The sequence below is a fragment of the Sphaerodactylus townsendi genome, linkage group LG07, assembly GCF_021028975.2.
Source record: "Sphaerodactylus townsendi isolate TG3544 linkage group LG07, MPM_Stown_v2.3, whole genome shotgun sequence".
Classification (NCBI taxonomy): Eukaryota; Metazoa; Chordata; class Lepidosauria; order Squamata; family Sphaerodactylidae; genus Sphaerodactylus; species Sphaerodactylus townsendi.
This window is the reverse complement of record NC_059431.1, coordinates 118538127-118563170: the sequence shown is the minus strand read 5'-3', so window position 1 is coordinate 118563170 and position 25044 is coordinate 118538127. Positions and strand designations below refer to the sequence as shown.

The window sequence follows — 25044 nt, the reverse complement described above, 5'->3', positions numbered from 1 at the left end:
CAAATTCTGTATCATACTCCAGGGCGGGCAATGAGTCAGGGTTTCAACCCTCATCCCTCCCCTCGGATCAGCCCTGAACCGTGTTAATGGGGTCTATGCCACTTACCCAGCCAAGGATTCCTGCCGGAGCTATGAATTAATGGGGAGAACGAGTGCCAGAAACGGAATTTGCCATGCAAGCAATGGGGAGGTTGTCCCTCAAACCTGGTTAGTTTGTGTTCTGAAACCAGGCTAAGACGGTAGTGGGGATTCGACCCTGGTTGGGCTGAGAGAAGAACCTTCCACCTCCGCTTATCTGGGGCCAGCATGGATGACCTTCAGCGCCATCATGATGAGCAATCTTGACAGAGTCCAGAACAAGAAGGATCGAAGATTTGCCTGCAAAAGGCTGGGTCTTAGGATGGTGAGCTCAGGTACCTGGCCAAGGAATGCTCACTGGGTCTGCGCGTGAAGCTTCGTACACACGAAGCCGCATTTCCCTGAATCAGGCCCACTGGTCTATCAGGGACAGTTTGGTCTACTCTGAGTCGCAGCAGCTCTCCAGTTTCAGGTAGAATAAGATCTTTCACATCACTTACTACCTGATACATCTCTGGCCTCCAAAACCAGTGGTGTATCAGGGGGAATGGCACCCGGGGACAGCACCCGTGCCCCCACCTGCACTCAGGGGTGGGGCTCAGTGTGGGGTTTGGGGTGGCTCAGATGGGCACTGTAGCAGCAGGCCATCTGTCTGATTCTCCCCAAGCTGCCCCCAGCCTCCCTGCAGGCCACCTCCACCCCCACCTCCGAGCCCCACCCCTGAGGGACCAGCGGGGAAGAAGGAGGCAACTTTGACGAGGTGCAGGAGGTGTGGGGGAGGAGGCTACCTGAGTACACTAGCTGCCGGATCCCCAGCAGAGAAAGAGTGCTGCCCCTCCTCACATAGAGGCTGGACCTGGCCTTGGCATCAGCGAGCAGCACTCTGGCATGGGGGGAGCTGGCTGGTGCTGGGTGGGTTGCCACACTGCAGGAGAGGCCGGGTGCAGGAATGGCACCAAGCACCCCCCTACGTGACCGAAAGGTGTGTGCCTGGGGACATGGGCTACCCTGCCCAAAACAGCCTTCTGTATTCACTAGCAAAGACCCGCCACTGTAGTGCTGTTGACCTCTTTCGCCGCATCAATTTACTGTCTGTCACCTTTACTGGCCTGCTTGTAAGGTTGGTCAACCCGCAGTGCCAAGTTATTCTCATCCCCCACCATCCCACCACAGCTGCTAGATTTTAATCTAGAGGCACTAATAGTGGCTAACAAGATTTTCGGTGTGTAAGTTGTCAAGAGTCAAAGTGCCCTTGGGCAGATGTGAGGTGAATGAGAAGCCAACAACATGTTATTTAAATTGCTGCTTACAAAAAAAGTGTTCAGCAAGATAAAAATACTTTGTGCTGTCACATTGTAAACAATGTGACCGTCAATATCAGCTGCCAAACATTTATGAATCGCACACAGCATTATTAAGATTGGGATCGGTATGACTGGAGAGTTCAGGCTAATGGGTTAAAAATCATGGGTGCCATCTGTCAGGCCATGCCTGTCAGTGTTTAGATGTCTTGCTGTGTAGAGATTGCAAATGTTTCATGTAAATGCTTTCCGGTTTCCCCTCCCCTCCCTGGCAATCTCCCGGTGCCAGCCTTCCTGCGAGAAGGTGCGAACGTTCCCAGCTCTCTTGAAGCTCTGTAGTGCAAATGTCATGCTCTCTCTCTGAAGCCCATTTGGTGGGAGTCAAATGGAGAATTGAAGGATATAATGGCGGGATCTAAGCAGAAAGCTTGCGTCCAACTTTCTTTGTTACTCTACAGCGTTGTAGAAATAAACTGCTTTGGACTTTCCCATCGGGTTCTCTATTTATTTCCACGTTCGAGAGCCTGACATTAAGTTGGATCTCCCCATACCCGTATCCATGGCCGGAAAAGGAGCGACAAAGCGGGTCCCTCGCGGGTGAACTCTGAAGGAAGGAAGGGACTGGTCCCGGACAAGGACGAGGAACCCTGCTCACGACAGATTCAGGTGATAGGAGAAGGACGCCTCATGCCCGACGGTACGATACCTCCCTCGGGTGCAGCGACTTTTGGCACCAGCAGCGGGGACAGTGTGGGATCGCCCTACGATGGGTCCCTTCGGCTTCGGGGCCGTATGGCAGAGGGCCAAGACAGCGGCGATGCGTCCACTTAGCTCACACAACCCATAGATCAGGACATTTTACCGAGTGCAGGACCCAGCGGCGCTATGGCAGATAATTGTCGCTGGCCCAAGTACGAGAGCAGGGCATGGAGCTCCTGAGAGTATGCAAAAAAGCGGTTGCCCTGGCGGCCGAGAGAGAGGCAGATCACGACAGGAGAATTCACTTCCCTCTGACGCAACATGGAACTTCTCTTGGCCCGCGACAGAAGCGGCAGAGCGAAAGGTAGCCAGGACCCACGCCGCCCCGCCGCCCGAGAGAAGAGCAGCCCAGCGGTGCGTGCTCCCACAGCAACCCGAGCAGCCTGGGCAGCAGGGACCACTAGGTCCGCCCGGGCCTGCAACATAGCCGCAGGTTACCGCAGAGGCGCGCTGGTGAAGGCTTCGCTTTGATGGGGCCGATGGGCTGGCCTACTTTCTAATGCAGGTCGGGGCACACATGGAAGAATGCAGTGGCCATGACTACGGGGATGAGGATCCGGAGCAGGTGTTACACATGAAGTGGGGGGGCTCTCCTGGAGGCCCGGCTGCCAGTTGGTAACGTGGGACTTTACAGGAGTGAAGCGCCCGAACTGGATTCCTTCCCCACTTCATGTTGGCCCTCGCGGCGGCGGATTCGAGGATCCGTTTGAAGAAGAGAAGGCCAGGTGGGGTTACGGCAAATCGGCAGGGGGTCCCGATCCGTGGAGTGAGTGCGTCTCAGAGTTCCGACAGCTGGCTGGAGTGGTCTGGAACTAGCCTGAGCGGGTGAAAGTCCATTTTCTTCGAGAGAGGGAGCTTCACCCAGAGGTGGCACAATGGGCCATGGTGACGTGAGAAGCCAACCACCCTAAGCCCGGGGTGGTACATCGCTGTGGTGGTGCAGGGCGGAGATTAAGCCTGGGAGGGTGCAGGTACTGAAACAGCGGGACAAACTTCCGTCGGCCTTCCCGTGCCCCTGGTTGGAGGGCACTTCCCAACTTCGCGGTGGCAAGGGAGGCGAAGAATTAAGCTCTGTAATGCTTGTGGTGGCGGCGCTGGGACTGTGCCTGGAATTGCGCGTGAGGGCACAAAGGGCAGCATGCCAGGTAAGAAGTCCGGACTCCCGGTGGGCTCCAGCGGGTGGCGTGGTGATGATAAAGACAGCTCCGTCCAGCGGGAAATCCTCTTTCAAGGATCAAAGATCAGGGCTTATGGCAAGTGCTTGTAGCGGTGACCTTGACTCGAGGGAAAGACAGGCGGCCTCAACTCCAGTAGCGAAATTCGGCCCGAAGCGACAGCTGACCTGGCCTGATACTGTGACGCCAGGTCCTCTTGAAGTCGCGAAAGTGGCGGTGAGTGAAACCAGCGGCCCATTCCTTCTCCCAGTGACTGTAAGTCGAAGATCAGGACTTGTGGGGCGGCTAGTGTACCAGGCGCAGAAGCCCTTGTAGGCTCAAGGTTGTACCAATACAATACAGCCCAGCGCCCTTGTAAACCAGTTGCAGAATGCGGCGGGCCCTTCCACGCTGCGGCTGCCCATTCTGTTTTGAGCAGATGGATGGGGCCACATTGGGGGAAAAAAGTCGCCAGCCACGATAGCATACGTACAGAGCCGGGTCCTGATCCAATGCAGTGGGACATTGGCTGACGAGGGCAGTTCATCATCATGAAGGTGGCCGATATTCTCTGGTGCACAGGGGTGCCCTAGTTTGCGAGACCACGATCCAGAGATCTCCTGGTCCTCCAACTTCTATTCGATTGTCAGTCCCCTTGCGGCGACCATATGTCTGGGCCCCCCCGCGAGAGGTGGTGAGGGAGTCCCCACGCAGAAGGGCGGGAAGCTGCTGGGCGTCTCGGCCATCCCCTGGTTCTACGGACCTTCGGAGGTGTTGAAGAGACGGAGTGTGACAAGTTACCCTTTGCCCAGTAAGACCGACTGCAAAACTCCCGAAGTTACTACCTGGGGCCAAGCTACGAAAAGCCGCCTTTACCCCATGAGCCCGTCCAAGCCCATGCGCTTCAGGAATTTTTTGGACAAAAAAAAATTTGGCAGGGGGCTTTTATGAAAACAGGTGACCAGTGATTTTGCCGCGACCTGTACTATTACGATGCGGAAAAAGGATGGCTCCATGCGATTATTACAGACTACCGGGACTGGCGCTCTGCGCCAGTAACGGTACCCTCTCCCACTAATCAAAAGGACTTGCTTGGATTTGCTTACGTGAGGAGCAAGATTTTCACTAAGTTGGACTTACTTGGAGGAAGCCTACTACAGGGTGAGAATCGCCAAGAGACTCTGAAAGCACCTGGCTGACTTTCAACACGCAGGCTGGGAACCCGATTAAGCTTACCGTGTGTTACCGTTCGGGTTAAGTGACGCTCCAGGGACTTTCATGTGTTTGATAAATGAGGAATTATACAGGACTTTTCCTGTTCAGGGGGGTGAGTGAATTGTATCTGGGCGATGTGTTAATTTTTACTCCCAGTGGGAGGAGGGAACACGTCACCCAACTGTGCGTGCTCCCGAAGCTCCCTGGACAATGACCTGTTAGTGAAGCTGTGCAAGTGAGACTTTCCTTGGGGAGGCGGCTGGTCTTCTGGGCTACGCGGGATCTCAGCCGGGAGGGTTAGAAATGGACCAGGTGATGAGTGAATGATGTGGATTACAATGCCAGCGGAGCCCCCGCATTTGCGCCAGCCACAATCATTCCTAGGCTTCGCTTAACTTCTCCGGGACTTTATTCCTGAAGGCTTTGCCTCGACTGGCTGCCGCTCACCGATTTATTATGCGCCTGAGGGAGAAGGGGCCAGAGGCGGCAGAAGACCCTTCGGCCCCGCTGCCGCTGAGTCGACTGAATGTGAGCCCAGCATTCCGGGTGCTCAGCGGTGCCTTGCGACCGGGCCCCTCTTGCGCCATGGAGACCCGTTCAAACCGGTATTTTGTTTGTTCACGCGTCGGCGCTACCAGATATTAAAGACTGTAGAGTGACCTACCACTTCAGAAGGGAGGATGGGAGGCTGTATCCCACCAGCTGCTATCTTTCCCACTTAAGTTTCAGGGCTACGAGCCATTGGGCCGGTTGGTGACAGCGAGTGGGGAGGCGATCCAAGTGTGCTCTGACTGCCTGGCGGCACTGTGGCTGGAAGGAGGCTGACCCTCCCTTTTGGTAGGGTGTGGACCGATCGCCGCGACTTAGCGAGTGCCTGCTCCGATGCAGGAAACTATCCTTGCCAAGCAGCTCGCGTTGGGCCGACTTCTTCTCCCGCTTCAAGTTCACTCTGCATTTCCTCCCCGGAAGGCCAAATTGCCTGGTTGATACATTTGTCTGACTGCCGGATCCCCTTCCCTGGGGACCCTTACTCAGTCGGGACGGTGTTCTCGCCATCTCAGCTGGAGCTTGGCAGTGCGTCTTTACTGAGGTCGAAAGGCCAGCCCCAGCTCTGAAGCCGGCCGTCCTCACGCGCCTTCAATGGAAGAGATCCACCTGCGAGGCGGAAGGGCACTCGAAGCGCCACCGGGATGAAGGGGTGACCTACTGGAGCCGGGGAGTTTTGGTGGAAGGGGAGCGATTGTATGTACTCTTCAACAGCGCCAGCGCCTTTCTGGCTTTTGGAGCAGGGCTCTCTATGCGATGTAAAGACAATGAGGTCACTTTGGGTTTGTGAAAACTTTGTAGCATTTTGGTCCAGAGGCAATTTTGGTGGAAGGCTTTTGAGGGGGGAGATGTGGAGGCCTATGAAGTGAAAGGGTGCCCTACATGCCTTGATGTCCAAAAGAGCGCAAAGAGCGTTAGCGGGAAGGTGTGTCCGACTTCCTCCAGCTCCTTTTGCCAGGGCCTTGGCCCTGGAAGGTGATCTCCATGGACTTCATTACCGGTCTCCCGTCCCAGCCTTCGAGGGAAGTCGGTGATCTGAATGGTGGTGGACCTGGCCACTTTCAAGCAGGGCACACTTTTTTTGTTCCTTTGTTCCACCAGCACTCAGCGAATCCAGTTAGCCGATCTGTTTTGTAACTCATGTCTACTGGAAAACACGCCCGGCCTCCTGATAAGATAGTATCAGACCTTGGCCAAGCGGCAGTTCATTTTCATGCGTTCTATGCAAGCGGTATTTCTCCTGAAGCTGCTAAGTACAGAACCCTCGGCGTCATATAAAGCGTTTCATGCCGCCAATGAAAAGCAGGCAGGGTGGAACGCCATCTAACGAACGCTTCGCCGAAGCAGTTACTCCGCGCTGTTACATCAATTTCCAGCAAGACAATTAGGTTGATTACTGCCTTTTGCTGAATGCACCATAATACTTATGGTGCATAGCAGCACGGGAAAACTCCTTTGAGGTCGCTGAGGGGTCTTCAATTGACAAAGCCGCTTCGCACTTAGGGAGGTGCAGGAGGCCCATTAGAGCTCCAGGAATGGAGTGCAGTCCCATCCCGGCAAGGGTGGGGAGCGTATGCAGCAGGCTTTGGAGAAGGCGTAAGAGTGCTCATGTAGCGCAGGCCACATTGACAAAGGCGGCAGCCCGGTGACTCTGGACGGTGGGGATTAGATGTATTTATCTACCCGAACTTGCGGGGGGCTTTGCAAGGGTGCAGGAAGCTGGGGAAGAGGTACATAGGTCAGCACCAGGTGCTCAGGAGTGCGATCAATGGGAAGTAGCAGCTGAATTACGGCGCTACCAAAAAAACTTAAAGTTCATGCATCCTGTTTTCCATTGCAGTCTTCTCAAAGAAGCCCGGCCATGATAAGTGGCACCCTCAGCCGGCCGTTACCTGTGCCAAGGATGGTGTCTGGAGGGAGCCTCACTCACGACGGGAGGAAGTCTTGATTCCGTTTTGAGGGCCGAAGGCTTCAGTATTTGATCGCATGGACTCATTTCCCGGTCGGAGACAATGAGTGGGGCGACTCTAAAAATGTTCAAAGGCCCCTCGCTTGAGTCGAGCATTCCACCGGCCTACCCCGATGTCGCCAAGGGGAAGGTCTTAAGGGGCAGAATGTCAGGCCATTCCTGTCAGTGTTTAGATGTCTTGCTGTGTAGAGATTGCAAATGTTTCATGTAAATGCTTTCCGGTTTCCCCTCCCCTCCCTGGCAATCTCCCGGTGCCAGCCTTCCTGCGAGAAGGTGCGAACGTTCCCAGCTCTCTTGAAGCTCTGTAGTGCAAATGTCATGCTCTCTCTCTGAAGCCCATTTGGTGGGAGTCAAATGGGGGGGGGGGAATTGAAGGATATAATAGCGGGATCTAAGCAGAAAGCTTAGATCCAACTTTCTTTGTTACTCTACGCGTTGTAGAAATAAACTGCTTTGGACTTTCCCACGGTCTCTGTTATTTCCACGTTCGAGAGCCTGACACCATCTTGTCTCTTCAAGTGGCTGTATTTTCCCCCAAAACCAGGGGTGGGATCCAGCAGGTTCTCACAGGTTCCCGAGAGTAGGTTACTAATTATTTGTGTGTGCCGAGAGGGGGTTACTAACTGGTGATTTTGCCACGTGATTTTTGTCTTAGTTATGCCCCTCCTTCGCTCCTCAGCAGTAGCGTGCAGAACTTGAAGCAGTCTAGCAGGAGGTGCGTGACAGCCTGCGCCTGCGTGCATTCGTTTCCCGCCCAAGGACCGGCGCAGCAGCTGCGTACTTGCCACAGCCCCGCCCACCAATGCCCCGCCCCCGGAATGCCCGGCCACGCCCCCGTTGTGCCCCGTCCACAAACTGAATGCCTGTAACCAAAATTTGAATCATTTCCATGATCATTTGTACTAATCATTTCCATTAACCAGACAAGTGGAATATCTGCTTCTACAGTGGAGAGTCGGAGACAACAGGTAGTTTCTGTGCCACTCTGTACAGTTAATCTTTAGCTGTTCTCCCTAAATCTATTCTCAATTTTTTTTTCAAATTCAGATTAATTTATCTGCTGAATCTGAGAGTCTTCAGCTACAGCACCGTGGGCTATGCAATTATTCAGCTGACTGCAGTGTCTGTCACGGTGCAAAGCCAAGCACATTATTTCTAGACCAGGGGTTTGCAAACTGTGGCTCTCCAGATGTTCACGGACTACAATTCCCATCATTTCAAGAAACTCACTCAAGAGGGCCGACAGGGGCCTGGCTCAGTTTTCTGTGCCCCCCCCCCACTGAGTTCTGTCAAACAAAGTCTGGGCTACGGTTGAAAGAGGGGACAAGACCTGATCCTCACTTTGCAGTGGGGGCCACCGCATGACCTGCATGATGACTCCCCCCACAATGTTGCTGAGCTCTGAACTGCTCATCAGAGATGGAGCAGGGGGAAATGGCGCCCGGGGCATGCGTCCTGTGCCCCTGCTGCGGCACCGCCTACCCCCGCCCCACCCCCGCTCCATCATGCCCCCCTATCCCGTGGGCACTACGCCACTGCTGCTCATAAGGTGAATGACATGTTTTTGTTGAATAGATGCCCTTGCATTAGCAAAATAGACCTTACTAAGGAACTGCATGACAGGCAAATCAGAGAGGTCCACAGCAAGAGGCAAGGAAACCACAGGGGACCCCCCCCCCTTTCTTTTTGTAAGGAGAAATGATGACTGGGATCCAACATCGACGTTTTGCTCTTGGCAAAATGGACAATGCCAGTCACTGGAATCTGCTCAGCCAGCCCAAAGGCCCTGCGGTACCTTCAGCACATGTTAACAATAAAAACTGCATTGACGAAGGCTTTCACGGCCGGAATCACTTGGGTGCTGTGTGGTTTCCGGGCTGCATGGCCGTGTTCTAGCAGCATTCTCTCCTGACGTTTCGCCTGATCCTCTAAAGATGCCAGCCACAGATGCAGGCGAAACGTCAGGAGAGAATGCTGCTAGAACACGGCCATGCAGCCCAGAAACCACACAGCACCCAAATGAAAACTGCATTATGTGAGCCATGAACTTGGATTAATATGAGGCAACTCCAGACATGCCTGTCTAGGGCAGTGAGGGCTAAGTTTGGGATTTCAGCTCCAAGACTGCTGCCCTCTGTGAGCTGGCACCTCCCCGATGGCTCTGAAAAATAGTTCTGCAGTATAGTGAAATATCCCACAAATGGCTGCTACTGCCATTTTTCGAGGGGAGGGGCAGCGAAATGGTCAGGTAGGGAAGGAGGTAGTAATAGTAAACCACAGGTGTACTTTGAAAGGTGGGACTTGCATTAAGCAATGAAGAGCTGAAGCTAGATCCTAATTTTGGTATAACTGAAGTCCTGATTGAATGTATTTACAGTAAGAGTAGTTTAGCAGTGGAATCAGCTGCCTGAGGAAGGTGTGAGCTCTCCCTCAGGTGCAGTCTTCAAGCAGCGTTGAGATGAACACTGGTCAAGGATGCTCTCTAGGCTGTTCCTGCATTGAACAGGGGGTTGGACTAGATGACCCCTGGGGAGCCTTCCGACTCCATGATTCTATCACTGACTTGTTCATGCAAATACCTCCTCTTCGGCCTGGCCCAGGGCCAAGTAGTTCACCCCGCTGCTGTATCTATCAATCTCGATTGGGAAGTGCAAAAATCGCCAAAGGAAACAACAAATCTTTGTTTTAGTACAGGGTCATGGATACCACTCAACTGAAAATGTGCTGATGGTCAGGTTCATCACAGCTTAAGACATTTTAGAACTTCTCATAACTTGGAGAATTATGTCCTTTTTCCTGACCAGTATTATCAAGGGGGGGACTCCCCCCAACAAAAACATACAAAATACTGTTACCAAACTTCTTCTAGCACCTCTGTTTGTGTGTGCGTGCGCGCACGTGTGTGCGCGTGCACGTGCGTGTGCACATGTGGGAACCATTTGGAAAATGCTTTTGGGAGGGCAGGGCCTAAGGCAGTTTAAGATTCACTTGCCTGCTGTATGCCCTGTACTATTTACACCAGAAAGCAAGCAAGCAGCTACTGATTCTGCTTTGGTCAGGTGAGACATTCACTGAAGTTTTTATGGAAAACAAAAAGTTTACTGGGCAGTTTCTTCTGCATTAGAGAACATAAGAACATAAGAACAAGCCAGCTGGATCAGACCAGAGTCCATCTAGTCCAGCTCTCTGCTACTCGCAGTGGCCCACCAGGTGTCTTTGGGAGCTCACATGCAGGAGGTGAAAGCAATGGCCTTTTGCGGCTGTTGCTCCCGAGCACCAGGTCTGCTAAGGCATTTGCAATCTGAGATCAAGGTGGATCAAGATTGGTAGCCATAAATAGACTTCTCCTCCATAAATCTGTCCAAGCCCCTTTTAAAGCTATCCAGGTGAGTGGCCATCACCACCTCCTGTGGCAGCATCTTCCAAACACCAATCAAACGTTGCGTGAAGAAGTGTTTCCTTTTATTAGTCCTAATTCTCCTCCCCAGCATTTTCAATGGATGCCCCCTGGTTCTAGTATTGTGAGAAAGAGAGAAACATTTCTCTCTGTCAACATTTTCTACCCCATGCATAATTTTATAGACTTCAATCTATAGAGGCTGCTAGAATGGAAGCAAAATTAATTTACAATGTTCTTTCTTAATTAGGTGTGTCAGATCACTAGTACTTTAAATGATTAACTTGGTTTGGAGACTTTCTTTTGCTGAGAGGAGTAATTTGTTAAATGTGGGAGGGGTGTGTCTTACCAGCAAATGCATGTTTCTTCTGCATTTTTTTGTTCATTTTCAGTAATTTTATTTCTGAAGCTTATTTCTATGGATTATAGCAATAAACTGAACTCGAAGTATCTACAATATTTCAATGTGGAGTCAAGTTATAGAAATTGACCTTTATTTGAACACAATACTCAGGTTTTTTTTTAATGTTTTGAATACAAAGTGACTTTTTTAGTATAGAAAAATCCATGTTGCAACAGTACCGGTCTGTTTCAAGCGTACCACTGAAGTTCAACTCTGGCCTCTCTCTTTAAAAAAATATATAACTGCTTGTCCCTCAACTTATAAACAGGTCTTCAACTAAGAATTTATCAATAGGCTTTCTACATCTTTTCCCTCTCCTTTCCTCTCTCCTGTATTTTGAACTATAAAATAGTATCTGCAAAACAGAGGTTAAAATTTCAAACCGATTTTTTGTCTTTGAACAACTGTGCAAGAAGAATCCCTTTTTTTAAATTAATGCAAAATAAAAGCAAAACTAAAAATTGAAGGGGGAAATCCAAAAAAGGGGGGAAGGGATCTTTCTACATTATGAAATGTTAGGAACAGGTATCACAATGCAAACAATACTTGAACACTGACAATAAAGTTACAGTACCTACAAAAACATGACATGCAATCTTTTTTAACAGAGAAAAAAATAAACACACACTGCTGGAACACAAGGCTAGAAGTGCAAAGAGAAACATACAACAGAATCTGGTACCATCAGGAAATAAGCATTGTAACATTTTTTTTAAAAAAACATACACTATATTTGTTGACAGAGGCAAAAAACTAACAAGTATAAGACCTCACTAGAGATTATCAGATCCCTAAAAAACTGAGACTGTGCTTCTAATTAAATTAAAATCCCTAAAACTACTCCACACCAAAGAATGAGTGACGTCCGCTTCCGACAGAGCAGGCGACCTCCACGGGGCCATACAATAACGCCGTCTGAGGCCTGCTGTTAACCCTTCTTATCTGCTGTTTAAACACAGGCGCAGCAATTCAAAATTACTATTCCTGAACACACACAAAGAGCACAGCTTGATCAGATATGTTATAACATTAAATCATAGATCCATGGATAAAAGAACCCAGGAACTCTTGATGGACAAAGAGCCTGTGAAATCTACTCTAATAACTTGTAGTCCTCGACCCATTTGTTTGGGAGTGAGGGCCGCTACCAGCCTGGAATCCACTCCGAAAACACGCATTACCCTTATGGTAAGAGAACTCGTTCACAATTTGTGCAATTGTTCAGACGTGAAAGGTTTGTCGCCAAGTGAGAGGCCTATACCGTGGCAAGATTAAACTCACTCGGGGTGAAGAAACTCCACTCTGGTGCTTGCTTCTCATACCAGAAGTGGAGAACTAAATGAACCAGAAACAAAACAAAACAAAAACCCCAACTTTGAACTAATAGTAAAAAAAAAAAATTCAAGTAAAAATGAACCTCCAAGTACTTTGGGGGGCGGGGGAGGATTTTGTAAACGTATTTTAAAGGGTTTCTTTCACTTTTTCTGTAGCCTTGCAAAGTCTTTTTTTTTTTGTGGAAAGAGAGGAATTCTGTATTAGTCCATTTGCGTTGAAACAGATCTCTGAGAATTCTGCCAACAGAATTCTGCCTTCCAAGGAGATGTTCTGCAGAGTGCGGCTCATGTAGATCTATAAACTGCACCCCCCCATAAAGGCAGTTATCAACAGGCTGCCCCACCCTTCACAGTTTATTTTTTCAGTCTTTTGCAGAATTTCAGCCATTTCGTAGCAGGCATCTATAAAGGGCCAGCTGGAATCCACAGGACTTTGTTCTGCTCTTGATCCACGGTCATCATGATCTGAGTGCAAATGGTCGAAAGAGGACCACCTTGGACAACACCTATAAAAAAACAGGGGATCATACAGAGCAAGTCAGTTTTTCCCAGAACAGAACAGAACAGAATTTGTATCAGCATAAACAAATCAAATGTATTTATTTATCTCACAATGATGTAAGATGCTGGACCCCCCCCCCCCCCCCCCCCGTTTATTTAATTCATCCCCATTTATTATATTTGTGCTTCACTCTTTCTCTCAAAGACTACTGTAACTTGCTCTACGCGGGCTTACCTTTAGCCATGATCCGGAAATTGAAACTCGTACAGAATGCGGCAGCCAGGCTCCTTTCTGGGGCAACAGCTAGGGACCGGATTACGCCGGTCCTATACCAACTGCACTGGCTGCCTATCGAGTACCGGGTCATGTTTAAAGTTTTGGTACTGACCTTCAAAGCCATTCGCGGCCTTGGCCCTGCTTACCTGAGGGACCGTCTCTGCCTATACCGCCCTTCTAGGCCCCTCCAGCCTTCCATCGTGGAGGCGTGAGGACCTACTGGTTGATCCCTTGGCCCCAAGAGGCGATCCGGCTTGGCCTCCACAAGCGAGACTAGGGCTTTTACTGCTCTTTTGCCCCTACCTGGTAAAGGAACAGGCTTCCAGAGTGGAGATCAGGGACCCCTGCGGGACTTACTGCTAAAAGTTTCCTGCGATGGGACACCTTGAAAACGGACCTGTTCCGCCAGGCATTTGGCCAGCCGGGATGATGTCAACTCCGCCATAAGAACAGCTGGCCTCCCGTGGGTATATAAGGGGGAGGGAGGGGATGAAGCCATCTGGAGTCTTGTTATTTTATGTATTTTATATAAATTATATATGATGTTTTAAGCTGTTTTACCATTGATGGACACCGCCCTGAGCCTTTGGGGAGGGCGGTATATAAATATAATAAAGCAAGCAAGCAAGCAAGCAAGCAAGCAAGCAAGCAAGCAAGCAAGCAAGCAAGCAAGCAAGCAAGCAAGCAAGAAAGAAAGAAAGAAAGAAAGAAAGAAAGAAAGAAAGAAAGAAAGAAAGAAAGAAGTTCAAGATTGTATATATGGGGGATTCTGCTCCAGCCTTCCCACTAACCAGAATGCGTGCAGATGAGCCTGTAGTTTTCCTCACTGTATCAATTCTTGCAGCCAAAGAGACCAGCCATTCGCCAGTTTTTTTTACCAAATGGTTTGCCTCTTCAGAGTTGGAACTGCTAGAGCAACGAAAACAAGTGCAACACCTCTAGCTTGGGCAGCCCCCTCCCCTTCCGCCATCACACATGCCCAATATTTTCTTTGGCTCTTTGCAAAATGGCCTGGTGAGTCCATGGACTCAGATTTGCTTTGGGCTGGTCCTTATGATGAGGAAGGAACAGCTACATTTGAGTCCAGGAGCACCTTAGACATATTTTCGGAGTTTAGGTTTTCAATATCCAATGCTTCCAGAGCAGTGACGTAGGTATAGATTTTTTATGGGATGGGTTGGGTGACTGAGGGCTTTCCGGCTGTTCCATTCCATGCATTGTTTCAAGCAAGCCAGACGTGTAATGGGAGGGGTTTGCACCTGAGGACCCCCCCCCCCTTTACCTACGTCCCTGTTGCGGAGTATAGGTTTTCAATATTCAATGCTACAGGTGCCACTGGACTTGAATCTAGACCAGTGGTGGTGAACCTATGGCACGGATGCCAGAGGTGGCACTCAGAGCCCTCTCTGTGGGCACGCACAAAGTCGCCCGACCCCCACCCCCACATCTAGGTTGGCCTGGGCAGCTGGGCTCGATCATTAGCATTAAACCTAAGACCTAGTTTTGGGGAAGAAGTGGAGGTAACCCTGTTAAGCACTGTTAAACCCCACTGATTTTCATGCGAAGAACTAAAGCGGAATCCTATACCTGGGAATAAGCTTGGTTGCTGGCGATGGGGCTTGCTTCTGAGTAAACCCACCTACGGTCATGATTCACCCGTTGGAAGAGTTGCACGGTTGCTTCAAAGCAAAGCCACCGACTACCACCAAGCTTACTCCCAAGTAACGCACGCCTCGGAGCCAACCGTTTTTTCTAAACTAAAACCTCAGTATTCAGGTTAAATTGCCGTGTTGGCACTTTGTGATAAATGAGTGGGTTTTGGGTTGCAATTTGGGCACTCGGTCTCGAAAAGGTTTGCTATCACTGATCTAGACTTTCTACTGCAGATCAACAGGGCTAGCCTCTAAAACTAGCATAAGGAAGGGGCATCCATAACAGCAATGTACGGACGCCATACGCTCGTAGCAGGACTCTTGACTTTGCTTGGAGCACACGTGAAAGCATTTTTCATGAATCAACACATCTGTTCTCCATGAGTCACCCTCTACTACACCCATGTGGATTTCCTGCTCACACACACGAGAAATATTTCTGAGAAATGGAACTTTGACTCTCAAAAGTCTAGGTGGGTCTCTACGATGCAACTGGACTCGAGTCAGCAGAGAAATGGAAACATTTCCTGTTTTATGCATGACCCAAAAATGTGACACCAGACATGGCTCCGTCCCACGCTTGCTCCCCTTTTTGAGTACCTAAGTTTGGTACTAAAGCACTGAACACATACTGGCGTTTTTACAACGGCAGTTCTTCAAGATCTCAGTAGAACGCGGCCAGTAGGGAGGCCTCTTAATTAGGGTAGTTGGCCTTCAATAGAAAGTCAAGCCAGATAAAAGGGCAGGAGAAACGGAGAAAGGCTTAGCACGTAGTCGGTTCACTTAATTAAAAAAAAAAATGGCAGGAGGGAAAAGTAGGCAGGAGGGAAAAGTAGTTGCAAAACAACTGTTTTGTTACTGAGCCCACCCAAAAGCTATTTTCGGCAGAATCAGGTGACAACGTTTACACATGAAATCTAAATATGTTCTGAGGGACCCTGTTATAGCACAATACACTCTTAGCAGCGGGGCTAAGTTTAGTGCAGAGATGCCAGCCGTAGCAACAAGCCATTATTTACAAATATTAGGACAAGCCACAAAAGAGCAGGCCCTTCACGGGTCTACTTAACAAAAACAAACGCGGCTGAAATTAGGAATATTTTGGGGTGATGAATTTAGAGGATGAAAGAGCGAGCAAACACAGATATTAATGAAAAGGGAAATTAATGGTTCTAAAAACATATTCGAGGCAGTTTCCTGAGGCAGCTGTCTCGGTCTGCAGTAAGCAGAGCTAAATTCGAGTCCTGCAGCACTTACAGATTTCTGAGGTATGAGCTCTAGAGAGTCACCGCTTCCTTTGCCAGGTATTTATTTTTATTTATTTTATTTTATCCGTTTTATATACCGCCCTCCCCCGAAGGGCTCGGGGCAGTGTCCAACATTAGCCATAAAAACAATTAAAATCAGTAACACAATCAATATCTAATAATAAGAACCATTTAACTTACAGATGGCTTCAACTCCCACCCCTCCCCCTTACTTGTACCCACGGGAGGCCAGATGTTTTTTTTTATATGGCGAAAAGTCGATGTTACCCCGGCTGGCCAAACGCCTGGCGGAACAGGTTCGTTTTGCAGGCCCTGCAGAAACTCCGTAAGTCCCGCAGGGCCCTAATCTCACCCGGGAGCCTGTTCCACCAAGTAGGGGCCAGGGCTGTAAAGGCCCTGGCCCTTGTAGAGGCCAGCCGGATCGCCTTGGGGCCAGGGATCACCAGCAGATTGGCCTCCGATGAGGAGCTTTGGGAGCTTTGACTCTCAAAAGTTGGCACACCAAGAATCTTGTTAGTCTCTAAGGTGCTACTCAAAGCTAGATATTCAAGGCAGATTCTCAGGACAAAGGAAAAAAATCACAAGGACTACTTTTGAAAAACCACTGCTAAAATTTTACTACCCATTCTAAAAGTCAAACGTGAAACTGCATGTTGTAGGAAATAGCCCTCTGAACCTGACATTGCCATCCTGCCCACACAAAAGATGGCAATTGCAGACTTCACTGCCAGTTTTACAGTGAAGAGTTCAATTTTTTTAATTGTTGAAAAAAAGCTGTTCTGAACAATCCAAAAACAGGATCACTGCAAGAACCTTTGATGAGGACCCCCTGCATCGAGGACAGCTGCTCCCAAAGCAAAGTTTTTGAAAATTTGCTCAGTAACCCAGGCCCCTTTCGCACACGCAAAATAATGCGTTTTCAAACCACTTTCACAACTGTTTGCAAGTGGATTTTGCTATTCCGCACAGCTTCAAAGAGCACTGAAAGCAGTTTGAAAGTGCATTATTCTGCATGTGCGGAATGAGCCCCAGTGTCTTTGAAGGTTACAGAATCGTCATCCTCTGTGAGGCAGTAGCGCTTTGTTGAAAACGTACAGGAAAAAAAAACCCTCTTGCATAAAGAAGTTGCACAAGTTGACTTTGGACAAAAGCACAGAAGGGCAGTCACTTGGGCAGGTGGGCTGGTGGAATTCCCTCAAAATCCCCAAAGGACTCAAGAGCAAAAATGTCCCTGAAGAAATCTTTGGAGACAACGCAGAGACTTAAAACTGTTCCCACTCAAGACTGTATGAACCAAAAATGATCTGAACTCGTAATACATCCAGCTGTCAAGAAGATCTTCCACACAGCTTTGGGTTGTTAGAGACAAAAGTGTCTTAAGGAGGGGGAAATGTGCCAAAAGATGTCAAGGGGAACACTAAATAGCCAGATGCAAACTTTCCAACTTGACATGGCTCCTTTCATCGTCATAAAATACAAACCTGTAAAGAATTTGCTATATTCCTGTTCCATCTTCTGAGCAGTCTCAAACTGTTCTTTGGAATGTTTCTGGGTAACTTTGTCCCGAAGAAAGATGGGGTCTTTTTGCTCCCTGTGAATAAACAAAAACGTACTTTCTGAACCCTAAAATGTCAAGGGCCAACTTTTCCAGCAAAACCAGCACAACAGGAAATGGAACATCTTTTGCCCCCAAGTTTTTCCAACAGACACAGCGATGCGTCGAGGGCGCCATCTACTGCGTGGCATAAAAAGGTCAGTCCTGAGAGATGCGGCAGAACCCAGCCAACGTTAGCCCTTTCGGTTGCTATTCTTGAAAAGGCCCTCTGCTTTCAGCAATCCAATCAAGCAAGGCGAGCAAACGCTGTGGCCTCGGACGCGTCTGGCTGTCCAGCCTCCCCTTGCGTTGTACTCTTCACTGCTCATGTTTTTTTTTTAACTTTAATTTGATTAGATTTAATATCCCACCCTTTTCCAGCACAAGGTCAGACTCAGGACGGCGAGCAATTAAAATTATTCCACGCGTACACAAACGATATTATTAATAACTAATTCCACAGGTCTGTTAAAAATACCCCGCTAAGATGCTGTTTATCAGTAATTAAATGATCTAGCGCAGGGGTCTGCAACCTGCGGCTCTCCAGATGTTCATGGACTACAATTCCCATCTGCCCCTGCTCAGTGCTGCTCTGGAGGGCTGGAGGGACACACCCACACTGCCTCCAACCTCCAGCGTGGGCGTGTTCCCCAGCCCTCCAGAGCGACGCTGGACCGGTCGGTGAGTGGAAGTAAGGGGGAAAATGGTGTCTTCCCAGCGGTGCAATTTGCACCGCGCCGGTGGGAAGACAGTACTTTTCAAAAACCTCGCTCGATGACCAAGGTTTAAAGCGCCAGCTTCACGCTGCTCTGGGGCAGCCAAGACAGCGCTGCTGTGAAGCAGCAGCGCCTCCTGTGCAAACGCTTACCCAGGGATGGCATTTTTGCCATCCCTGGGGCGCTCTATTTCGCTCGTGTGGAAAGGGTCTCAATGTAATTGCTACATGATATATGTAACCAGCCTGCTACATGTTACCCCGGCCATTCTGGGGCATTCTTTCCTTGATCTTTACTTTACGGCTTCACACACTGAGTAGGCTTGGTCAAGCTGGGTGCTTCAACGCCTATCAATAAATGCTACAGATCAACAATACAGAGTCTTGTTTATTGCTTCAAGGTTTGAGACGTAACAGGGAGGAGGCAGTCCTTAAGGGATGCTGGCCACAGACCGTATGGGACTCACAAGGACCTTGTTGAAGAAGAAGAAGAAGAAGAAGAAGAAGAAGAGGAGGAGGAGGAGGAGGAGGAGGAGGAGGAAGAAGAAGAAGAGGAGGAGGAGGAGGAGGAAGAGGAAGAAGAGGAGGAGGAGGAGGAGGAGTTTGGATTTATATCCCCCCTTTCTTTCCTGTAGGAGACTCAAAGGGGCTGACAATCTCCTTGCCCTTCCCCCCTCACAACAAACACCCTGTGAGGTGGGTGGGGCTGAGAGAGCTCCGAGAAGCTGTGACTAGCCCAAGGTCACCCAGCTGGCGTGTGTGGGAGTGCACAGGCTAATCTGAATTCCCCAGATAAGCCTCCACATCTCAAGCGGCAGAGCGGGGAATCAAACCTGGTTCCTCCAGATCAGAGTGCACCTGCTCTTAGCCGCTGCTCTTAGCCACTACGCCACTGCTGCTCCTGTTTTACACGGCAGAGGCCTCATTCAGAGGTCATGACCATTGCCACGGAAACAAGGACCACAGAGAGAATCACATCTGACCTTGACATATCTCTGAAAATACCAGCCATAGATGTGGGTGAAACATTAGGTCAAGACTACCAAACCACGGCCACACAGCCCGGAAAACGCACAACAGCCAGCCCAGAAAGCCAACAACAATCGTAGGAACATTCTTCTTTAAAATAAAAAAGTCCTCTTTGTATGAGACAAGATAAGTCTGTGGGTGCCCAAGCCCACCACGGGAGTTCTCGATCCCACGTTTGATGCTTACTTGATCTGCTTGGCATTTTTGTAGCGAATGAAGACGACGATCGGGTAGATGTGGATGCTGTGGAGCCGCTCAATGGCGTGTGGCGCGATGTCCAAGAGACAGTGGCAATCCTAACAACAAAACAGCAGCAACAGGCATTGAATGGTGAGGGGCGGGTCTAAGCATCTTGACTGACAGGAATCCTCAAACACGGTCAGGTTAGGTTGGGCTGTTATCACCATCACAGCGGGGCTCCTAGAAGCCATCTGACAAGTTAATAGCTTTAAATATTAAATATGATACACAAAACAAACGTAGAACTTCTTATAAAAGATAGGTATCTTTTCCAATCTAACTGATACACACTGTCTAATATTTAGGCAGGGTAGGATACCTATTGCTGTATTATTTTGTTTTTAACTTGCTAATCAGATCTATTTAAATTGCAATTTTATATTAGATTGTATTTTTACATTGATGTGTAGGGTTATTTACTGTCATTTGCTCTGGCTATTTCTTAAAAAAAATCTGAAGTGATCTGAACTGCTCAAAGTCAACCATCAAGCTATGTGGACTATTTCCTTGCTATTGAATTATACCTGAGACTGCAGAATGTGTCTGTGTAAATTTTGATCTACCTATGCCTATTAAAGGTTAATAAAGATAAAGATAAAGAAAGTTAATAGCTGTCAGTCCATTAGCAATCATGTTCATGAAGATAACACTCCCCTTTCTTGCTCTCTGTGCCAGATCCCTCTTCAAGTATCCCATTTAAACCTCTCCTTTTGACAGTCCAGTTTTCTACTCTTTTTCCTCCTGCGCCTCTTTTTTCTTCGGGCGCTCCAAATCCCATCCCCTATAAAAGTCCCAGTGTACACCTCTCACTCCCTGGCAATGTGTGCTCTCCCTTCTGGAGTGTTCCTGTTCCCCCCTGGACTATTCCTGTTTCCTTCCTGCTGACACATTTAAATGAAGGTTAAAAACACAGGACGCTCTGTCACTTGCTGCTTCGGCTCTGTTGCTGCTCACAGGTGAGCCAATTTCAGAGCTGCATGTTCAGCAGACAGTTAATCTGTGGCTGAACAGCTTGAACCTCTTAGACTCTGGACAACAGACACTTAAGCGTCCGTGACTGCATCTGCTTATGAATTTCAACTGTTTCCCTTTACCACCACCTTCTTCCCCAACGGGGGCCTCACAATGGCTTACATCACTCTCCTTTCCTTCACTGTTATCATCACAAGAACCCTGTGAGGTATTTTTTAAAGCCAAAGGTGTAAGGAGCTGAAGAACCTCCCATACACTAACGTCAGGAAGGGTCTTCTGGACAGCAAAGAGGGCTCTATTATGTATTGTCGAAGGCTTTCATGGCCGGAATCACTGGGGTGCTGAGTGGTTTCCGGGCTGTATGGCCGTGTTCTAGCAGCATTCTCTCCTGACATTTCGCCTGCATCTATGACTGGCATCTGCAGAGGATTTAATAGTAGGAAAGCAAGATGCCCTCACCTATTGACCATGCTATCTTCATTGTTACTCACATGCTTCCCCAACGGGGGCCTCACAATGGCTTACATCACTCTCCTTTCCTCCACTGTTATCATCACATGAACCCTGTGTTACTCTCATGCCTGGCTACTTCTATTCAGATGCCCTCACCTATTGACCTTGCTATCTTCATTGTTACTCGCATGCTTCCCCAACGGGGGCCTCACAATGGCTTACATCACTCTCCTTTCCTCCACTGTTATCATTACATGAACCCTGTGTTACTCACATGCCTGGCTACTTCTATTCAGATGCCCTCACCTATTGACCTTGCTATCTTCATTGTTAGTCACAGGTATATATGCTCCATTTGCTTTCCTACTATCAGATCCTCTGAAGATGCCAGTCACAGATGCAGGTGAAACGTCAGGAGAGAATGCTGCTAGAACACGGCTATACAGCCTGGAAATCACACAGCACCCCAGGGCTCTGTTATGTTAATGGACTTTTGACTTTACTTTCTGTTTCCCACCTTCCTTTGATCTGCAACATGTGACCTAGCAGCAACCAAGTGCAGGTGCCTCGCTTTATCTCCACTCGCTGGCCTGGAGAAAGCAAGGGCTTGAGCATTCCTGTCTTGTTCTACTCTGCCTTTGGATATGAGGTGTGAACGAGGGAGGGGGTGACTCGGGGATATAAGTCTGTACCCAAAGATAGTTCTTTAGAACTGGCTTCTTTGAGCCATGCTGATGTCTGTCAATAAAGGCTTCAGATTTGAAATCAGAGTTGTGTATGTCAGGACTGCAACTCCCAACATGCACTGGCTCCAAAAAGTGCGGGAAAACAAACTGAGAAGCTACATCCAGCCGGAGCTTCAGAACCAATGGGAGACCAGGATCTGGGAGGAGGGGGAAAGCTGATTGGTTGCTGTCTGTCTTTGTAAATAGTTTAAATACTGGAACTGAGGACACGAATCCTCAGTTCCAGCACCCTGTACCTAGGGCGACATAAGTCAAGGAAGTTCTTCTTTTTTAAGCTGCTTTGTTTGAGTGTGTTCAGCCTTACAGTGTGTTGGTGAGCAGATCTTGGGGCTGATCACTGTCCCCTCCCCACAATGTTTCAAATGGTTTGCACACTATACAGCTGTGCTGTATACTCAAAATTCATCTCTATGCTCCTTTGGGTGTGAGAAGCAGAGCGTCAAGGCAAGCCATGGCGAGAGCCAGCGGGGTGAGGTGGTTAAGAGCAGCCGACGAAGATCTGCATGGCTGTCAGGATGTGCTCTCCCCGCAGGTGCAAGGTTTTACACCTGGCTGGGGGAAGGAGCAGACGGCTTCACCCCCTGATTGGTTAATGGATCCTTGCCTTTACTTCTGTTTTCCTTTGATGCTAGCAACTAGAGGCAACCCTGGCGCCTTCCCAGCAGGAGGAGGCGGCAGGGGGCTGAGAACTATCACTGCGCTGGCCTTGAGACGCTCAACCCCCAAACAACTCTCTTTCCACTGTGCTATTCTCACACTCGATGGGAATTAGGGAGGGGGGATTCATGGTGGGAATCCTGAGCGGATAAAGGCGAATGTATTTTCGTCGTCCGGCAGAACTGGCTTTCTGAAAGCCGGGTACCAGCTGTTATCCATAAAGCCTTCTGAGCCAGCATCCAGAGTCCGCTTATTGACTTCAGTCTCACTAGATGACCTTGGGCTGGTCACAAATTCTCAGCCTAGACCCGGGGTCTGCAACCTGCGGCTCTCCAGATGTTCATGGACTACAAATCCCAATTGGCCATGCTGGCAGGGGCTGATGGGATTTGTAGTCCATGAACATCTGGAGAGCCGCAGGTTGCAGACCCCTGGCCTAGACCAGTGGTGGCGAACCTTTGGCACTCCAGAAGTAGGACAGGCACTCCCCATCAAGCCTTCCAGCATGGCCTATTGGCCATGCTGCAGGGGCTGATGGGAATTGTAGTCCATAACATCTGGAGTGCCAAAGGTTCGCCGCCCTAGACTATTTGATAGGGCTGTTGTTGTAAGGATAAAATAGAGGAGTATGGAATGTCATAAGGGGCTCTGGGTTCCCACTGGGGAGCAAAGTAGGTTTAAATGAAGTAAATAAATGCAATAAATAAGCACGTCCATTTTAGAGATAAATGGGGCAGGAATGGGAACAAACACGGCTGCCCTATCTAATCCAGTTTGGCCTTTAGGTTGTGAGTCAAAGGACCAGGCCTGGCTCTCTTTCCTTTGTGCTCTACATGCCATTCCTAGCAGCTGCCAGCGCTCTCAAAATAAGCAACTGAGGAGAGAGCTGAAGAATGCAGGAAGGGGCTTTCCCCTGAAGATTTTCTTCACTTTTTCCAATGGAAAAATTAGAAACTTTTAGGTATGTGGGGGAAAAAACACTCCTAGGAATTTTTTAAAACTTTTGGAAGGAGTGACATGCTTTTTTCAGACAGAATTTTATTTGTTTAAAATGTGTAGCCTGAAAGTGTTTATGTAAGACAATCTACACCATTAGAGAGTGGCAATCCCTATGCATACTGTGCAGACAAGCTTCAAATACGGCTATCCTGAAAACTAATTTTATCCACAATTAGCATCCACAATTAGTGCATAATACACTATTGACTAGTTGAATGTTTGCAATGTGATACAGCTCAACTCAGTGTCCAAATACATTGCTATCCCTTTGTCCTATTCAGAAGCTTATAGGAAATTAAAAGGTCAACTATTGGATAGAGAGTTCTCTACCCTAATTCAATCGCGAGTCTCTGTATTTTTTCTCCCATTTGAATCAGTGGGCCACTTGGCACCACTACCTGTATTGCTTGAATAAACTCTGTTCAAAAGAGAGCCATAATGCTCGCCAGGTTTGGACTGTTATGCCTTCTGCCTTGTTAGCACGGGCAGATTTCTGATAAGCAAGGTGCTGGGCTAAAAAAGATTGTGCCCATGTAATCCATGGCGTTCAGTTGGAATCCTCTGGCCCACCAATTCACTCTCTCACTGTCTCAGATTCAAGGAAATCAGATCCAAGTATGTGAATCTCTACTCCTTTACATTTACCCTCGATCTCCCCGATTTAATTAGATTACACCTACTTGTTGTTGACAACCTCCCTGATCCTTCTCTGTATGATAGTGGCAGACTTTCTCCTGGAAATTACTAAATGCCAGTAGATTTCCTTCGTCCTAACATGTATATCCTGTATTGTATATGCTTTTTAATCTGTTTTTATTATTGTTGTACTGCTGTCTATGCCAATAAAGGCTTGCTGCTGCTATCCCTTTAAAAATACATTGTCAACAAAATGTGTGTTTTCTGTTTTCAATCTTTATTTTTTTTCCTACTTCTCAGATGGCAAAAACTAAGTTTGTTATAGTTGTCCCCCGTCTGACTGTATTTGCAATGTTGCTTGTAGAAAACAAAGGCATTTATTCTTCTAATGTTTACGAACACGATACACTACAAAAGATGCAGTAAAAGTATGTTTAGATTTGATAAGAAAGTCATTATTGCATGCATTTAAATTTTCCTCAATGCTTCACATTTGGTTTTTTTCTGGGAGAAAAATGTCTGTTTCAACACTTCCAAAATTTCTAGAAATTTTACATCTCTGTTCTTAAACATGGAAGAAGGAAAGTTATACAGAAATAGTTTGCTATTTTTTTTAGAGGGTGGCCATGTTGGCATGCAGCAGAATCACCAGATTGAGTCCAGAAGTAACTTAGAGACCAACAACATTTGGGGGGAATGAGATTTCAAGTGTGGGATGAAGGAAGTTTTCACTCTCAAAAGAAAACTTCTGTCCCAAAAATCACACTGGTCTCTAAGATGCTACTAGTTTTCTGGCTGCACACCTCTGATACCTGGCTCCCTCTCCGAAGAGTTCAGAGCAGAGTGCGAAAGGCTTCCAGGCAGCCTCTCATCTAAGAAGCATGCGGGACCATGCCTGCTTTGCTCCTTCAGAAAGAAAGCAGCAGAGGAAGGATAAAAGCCACCGTAAAAAGAGAAGCACCTTCTCCGTTATCTCCTTTATCGAGGCAACTGTCGTCACGTCGAAGTGCCCGCTCCTGCGCTTGTAGTCGATGAACAGGCAGTCTTTCACTCCCCGCTCGATGGCCTGTTGAGAGGCCTTCATCACCTCTGCCAAAAAAAGAACAGAAACAACCAATCCTTTCATCTGATATTTAAGCAGAAATTATT

The 25044-nt window shown here is 48.4% G+C and overlaps 1 protein-coding gene across 1 annotated transcript in view; it reads right to left on the bottom strand.

Moving 5' to 3' along the window:
• Positions 1–10896: 10896 nt before the first annotated feature.
• Positions 10897–25044, bottom strand: part of DLG5 (discs large MAGUK scaffold protein 5) — a 148646-nt gene continuing 134498 nt past the window's right edge. The window contains exons 26-29 of the mRNA XM_048504454.1: positions 24857–24984; positions 19379–19488; positions 17336–17445; positions 10897–12662 (exon numbers count right to left, since the gene is read on the bottom strand). Coding sequence (XP_048360411.1) covers positions 12559–12662; positions 17336–17445; positions 19379–19488; positions 24857–24984 — 452 coding nt within the window. The 3' untranslated portion in view covers positions 10897–12558. The remainder of the gene's footprint in view (positions 12663–17335; positions 17446–19378; positions 19489–24856; positions 24985–25044) is intronic.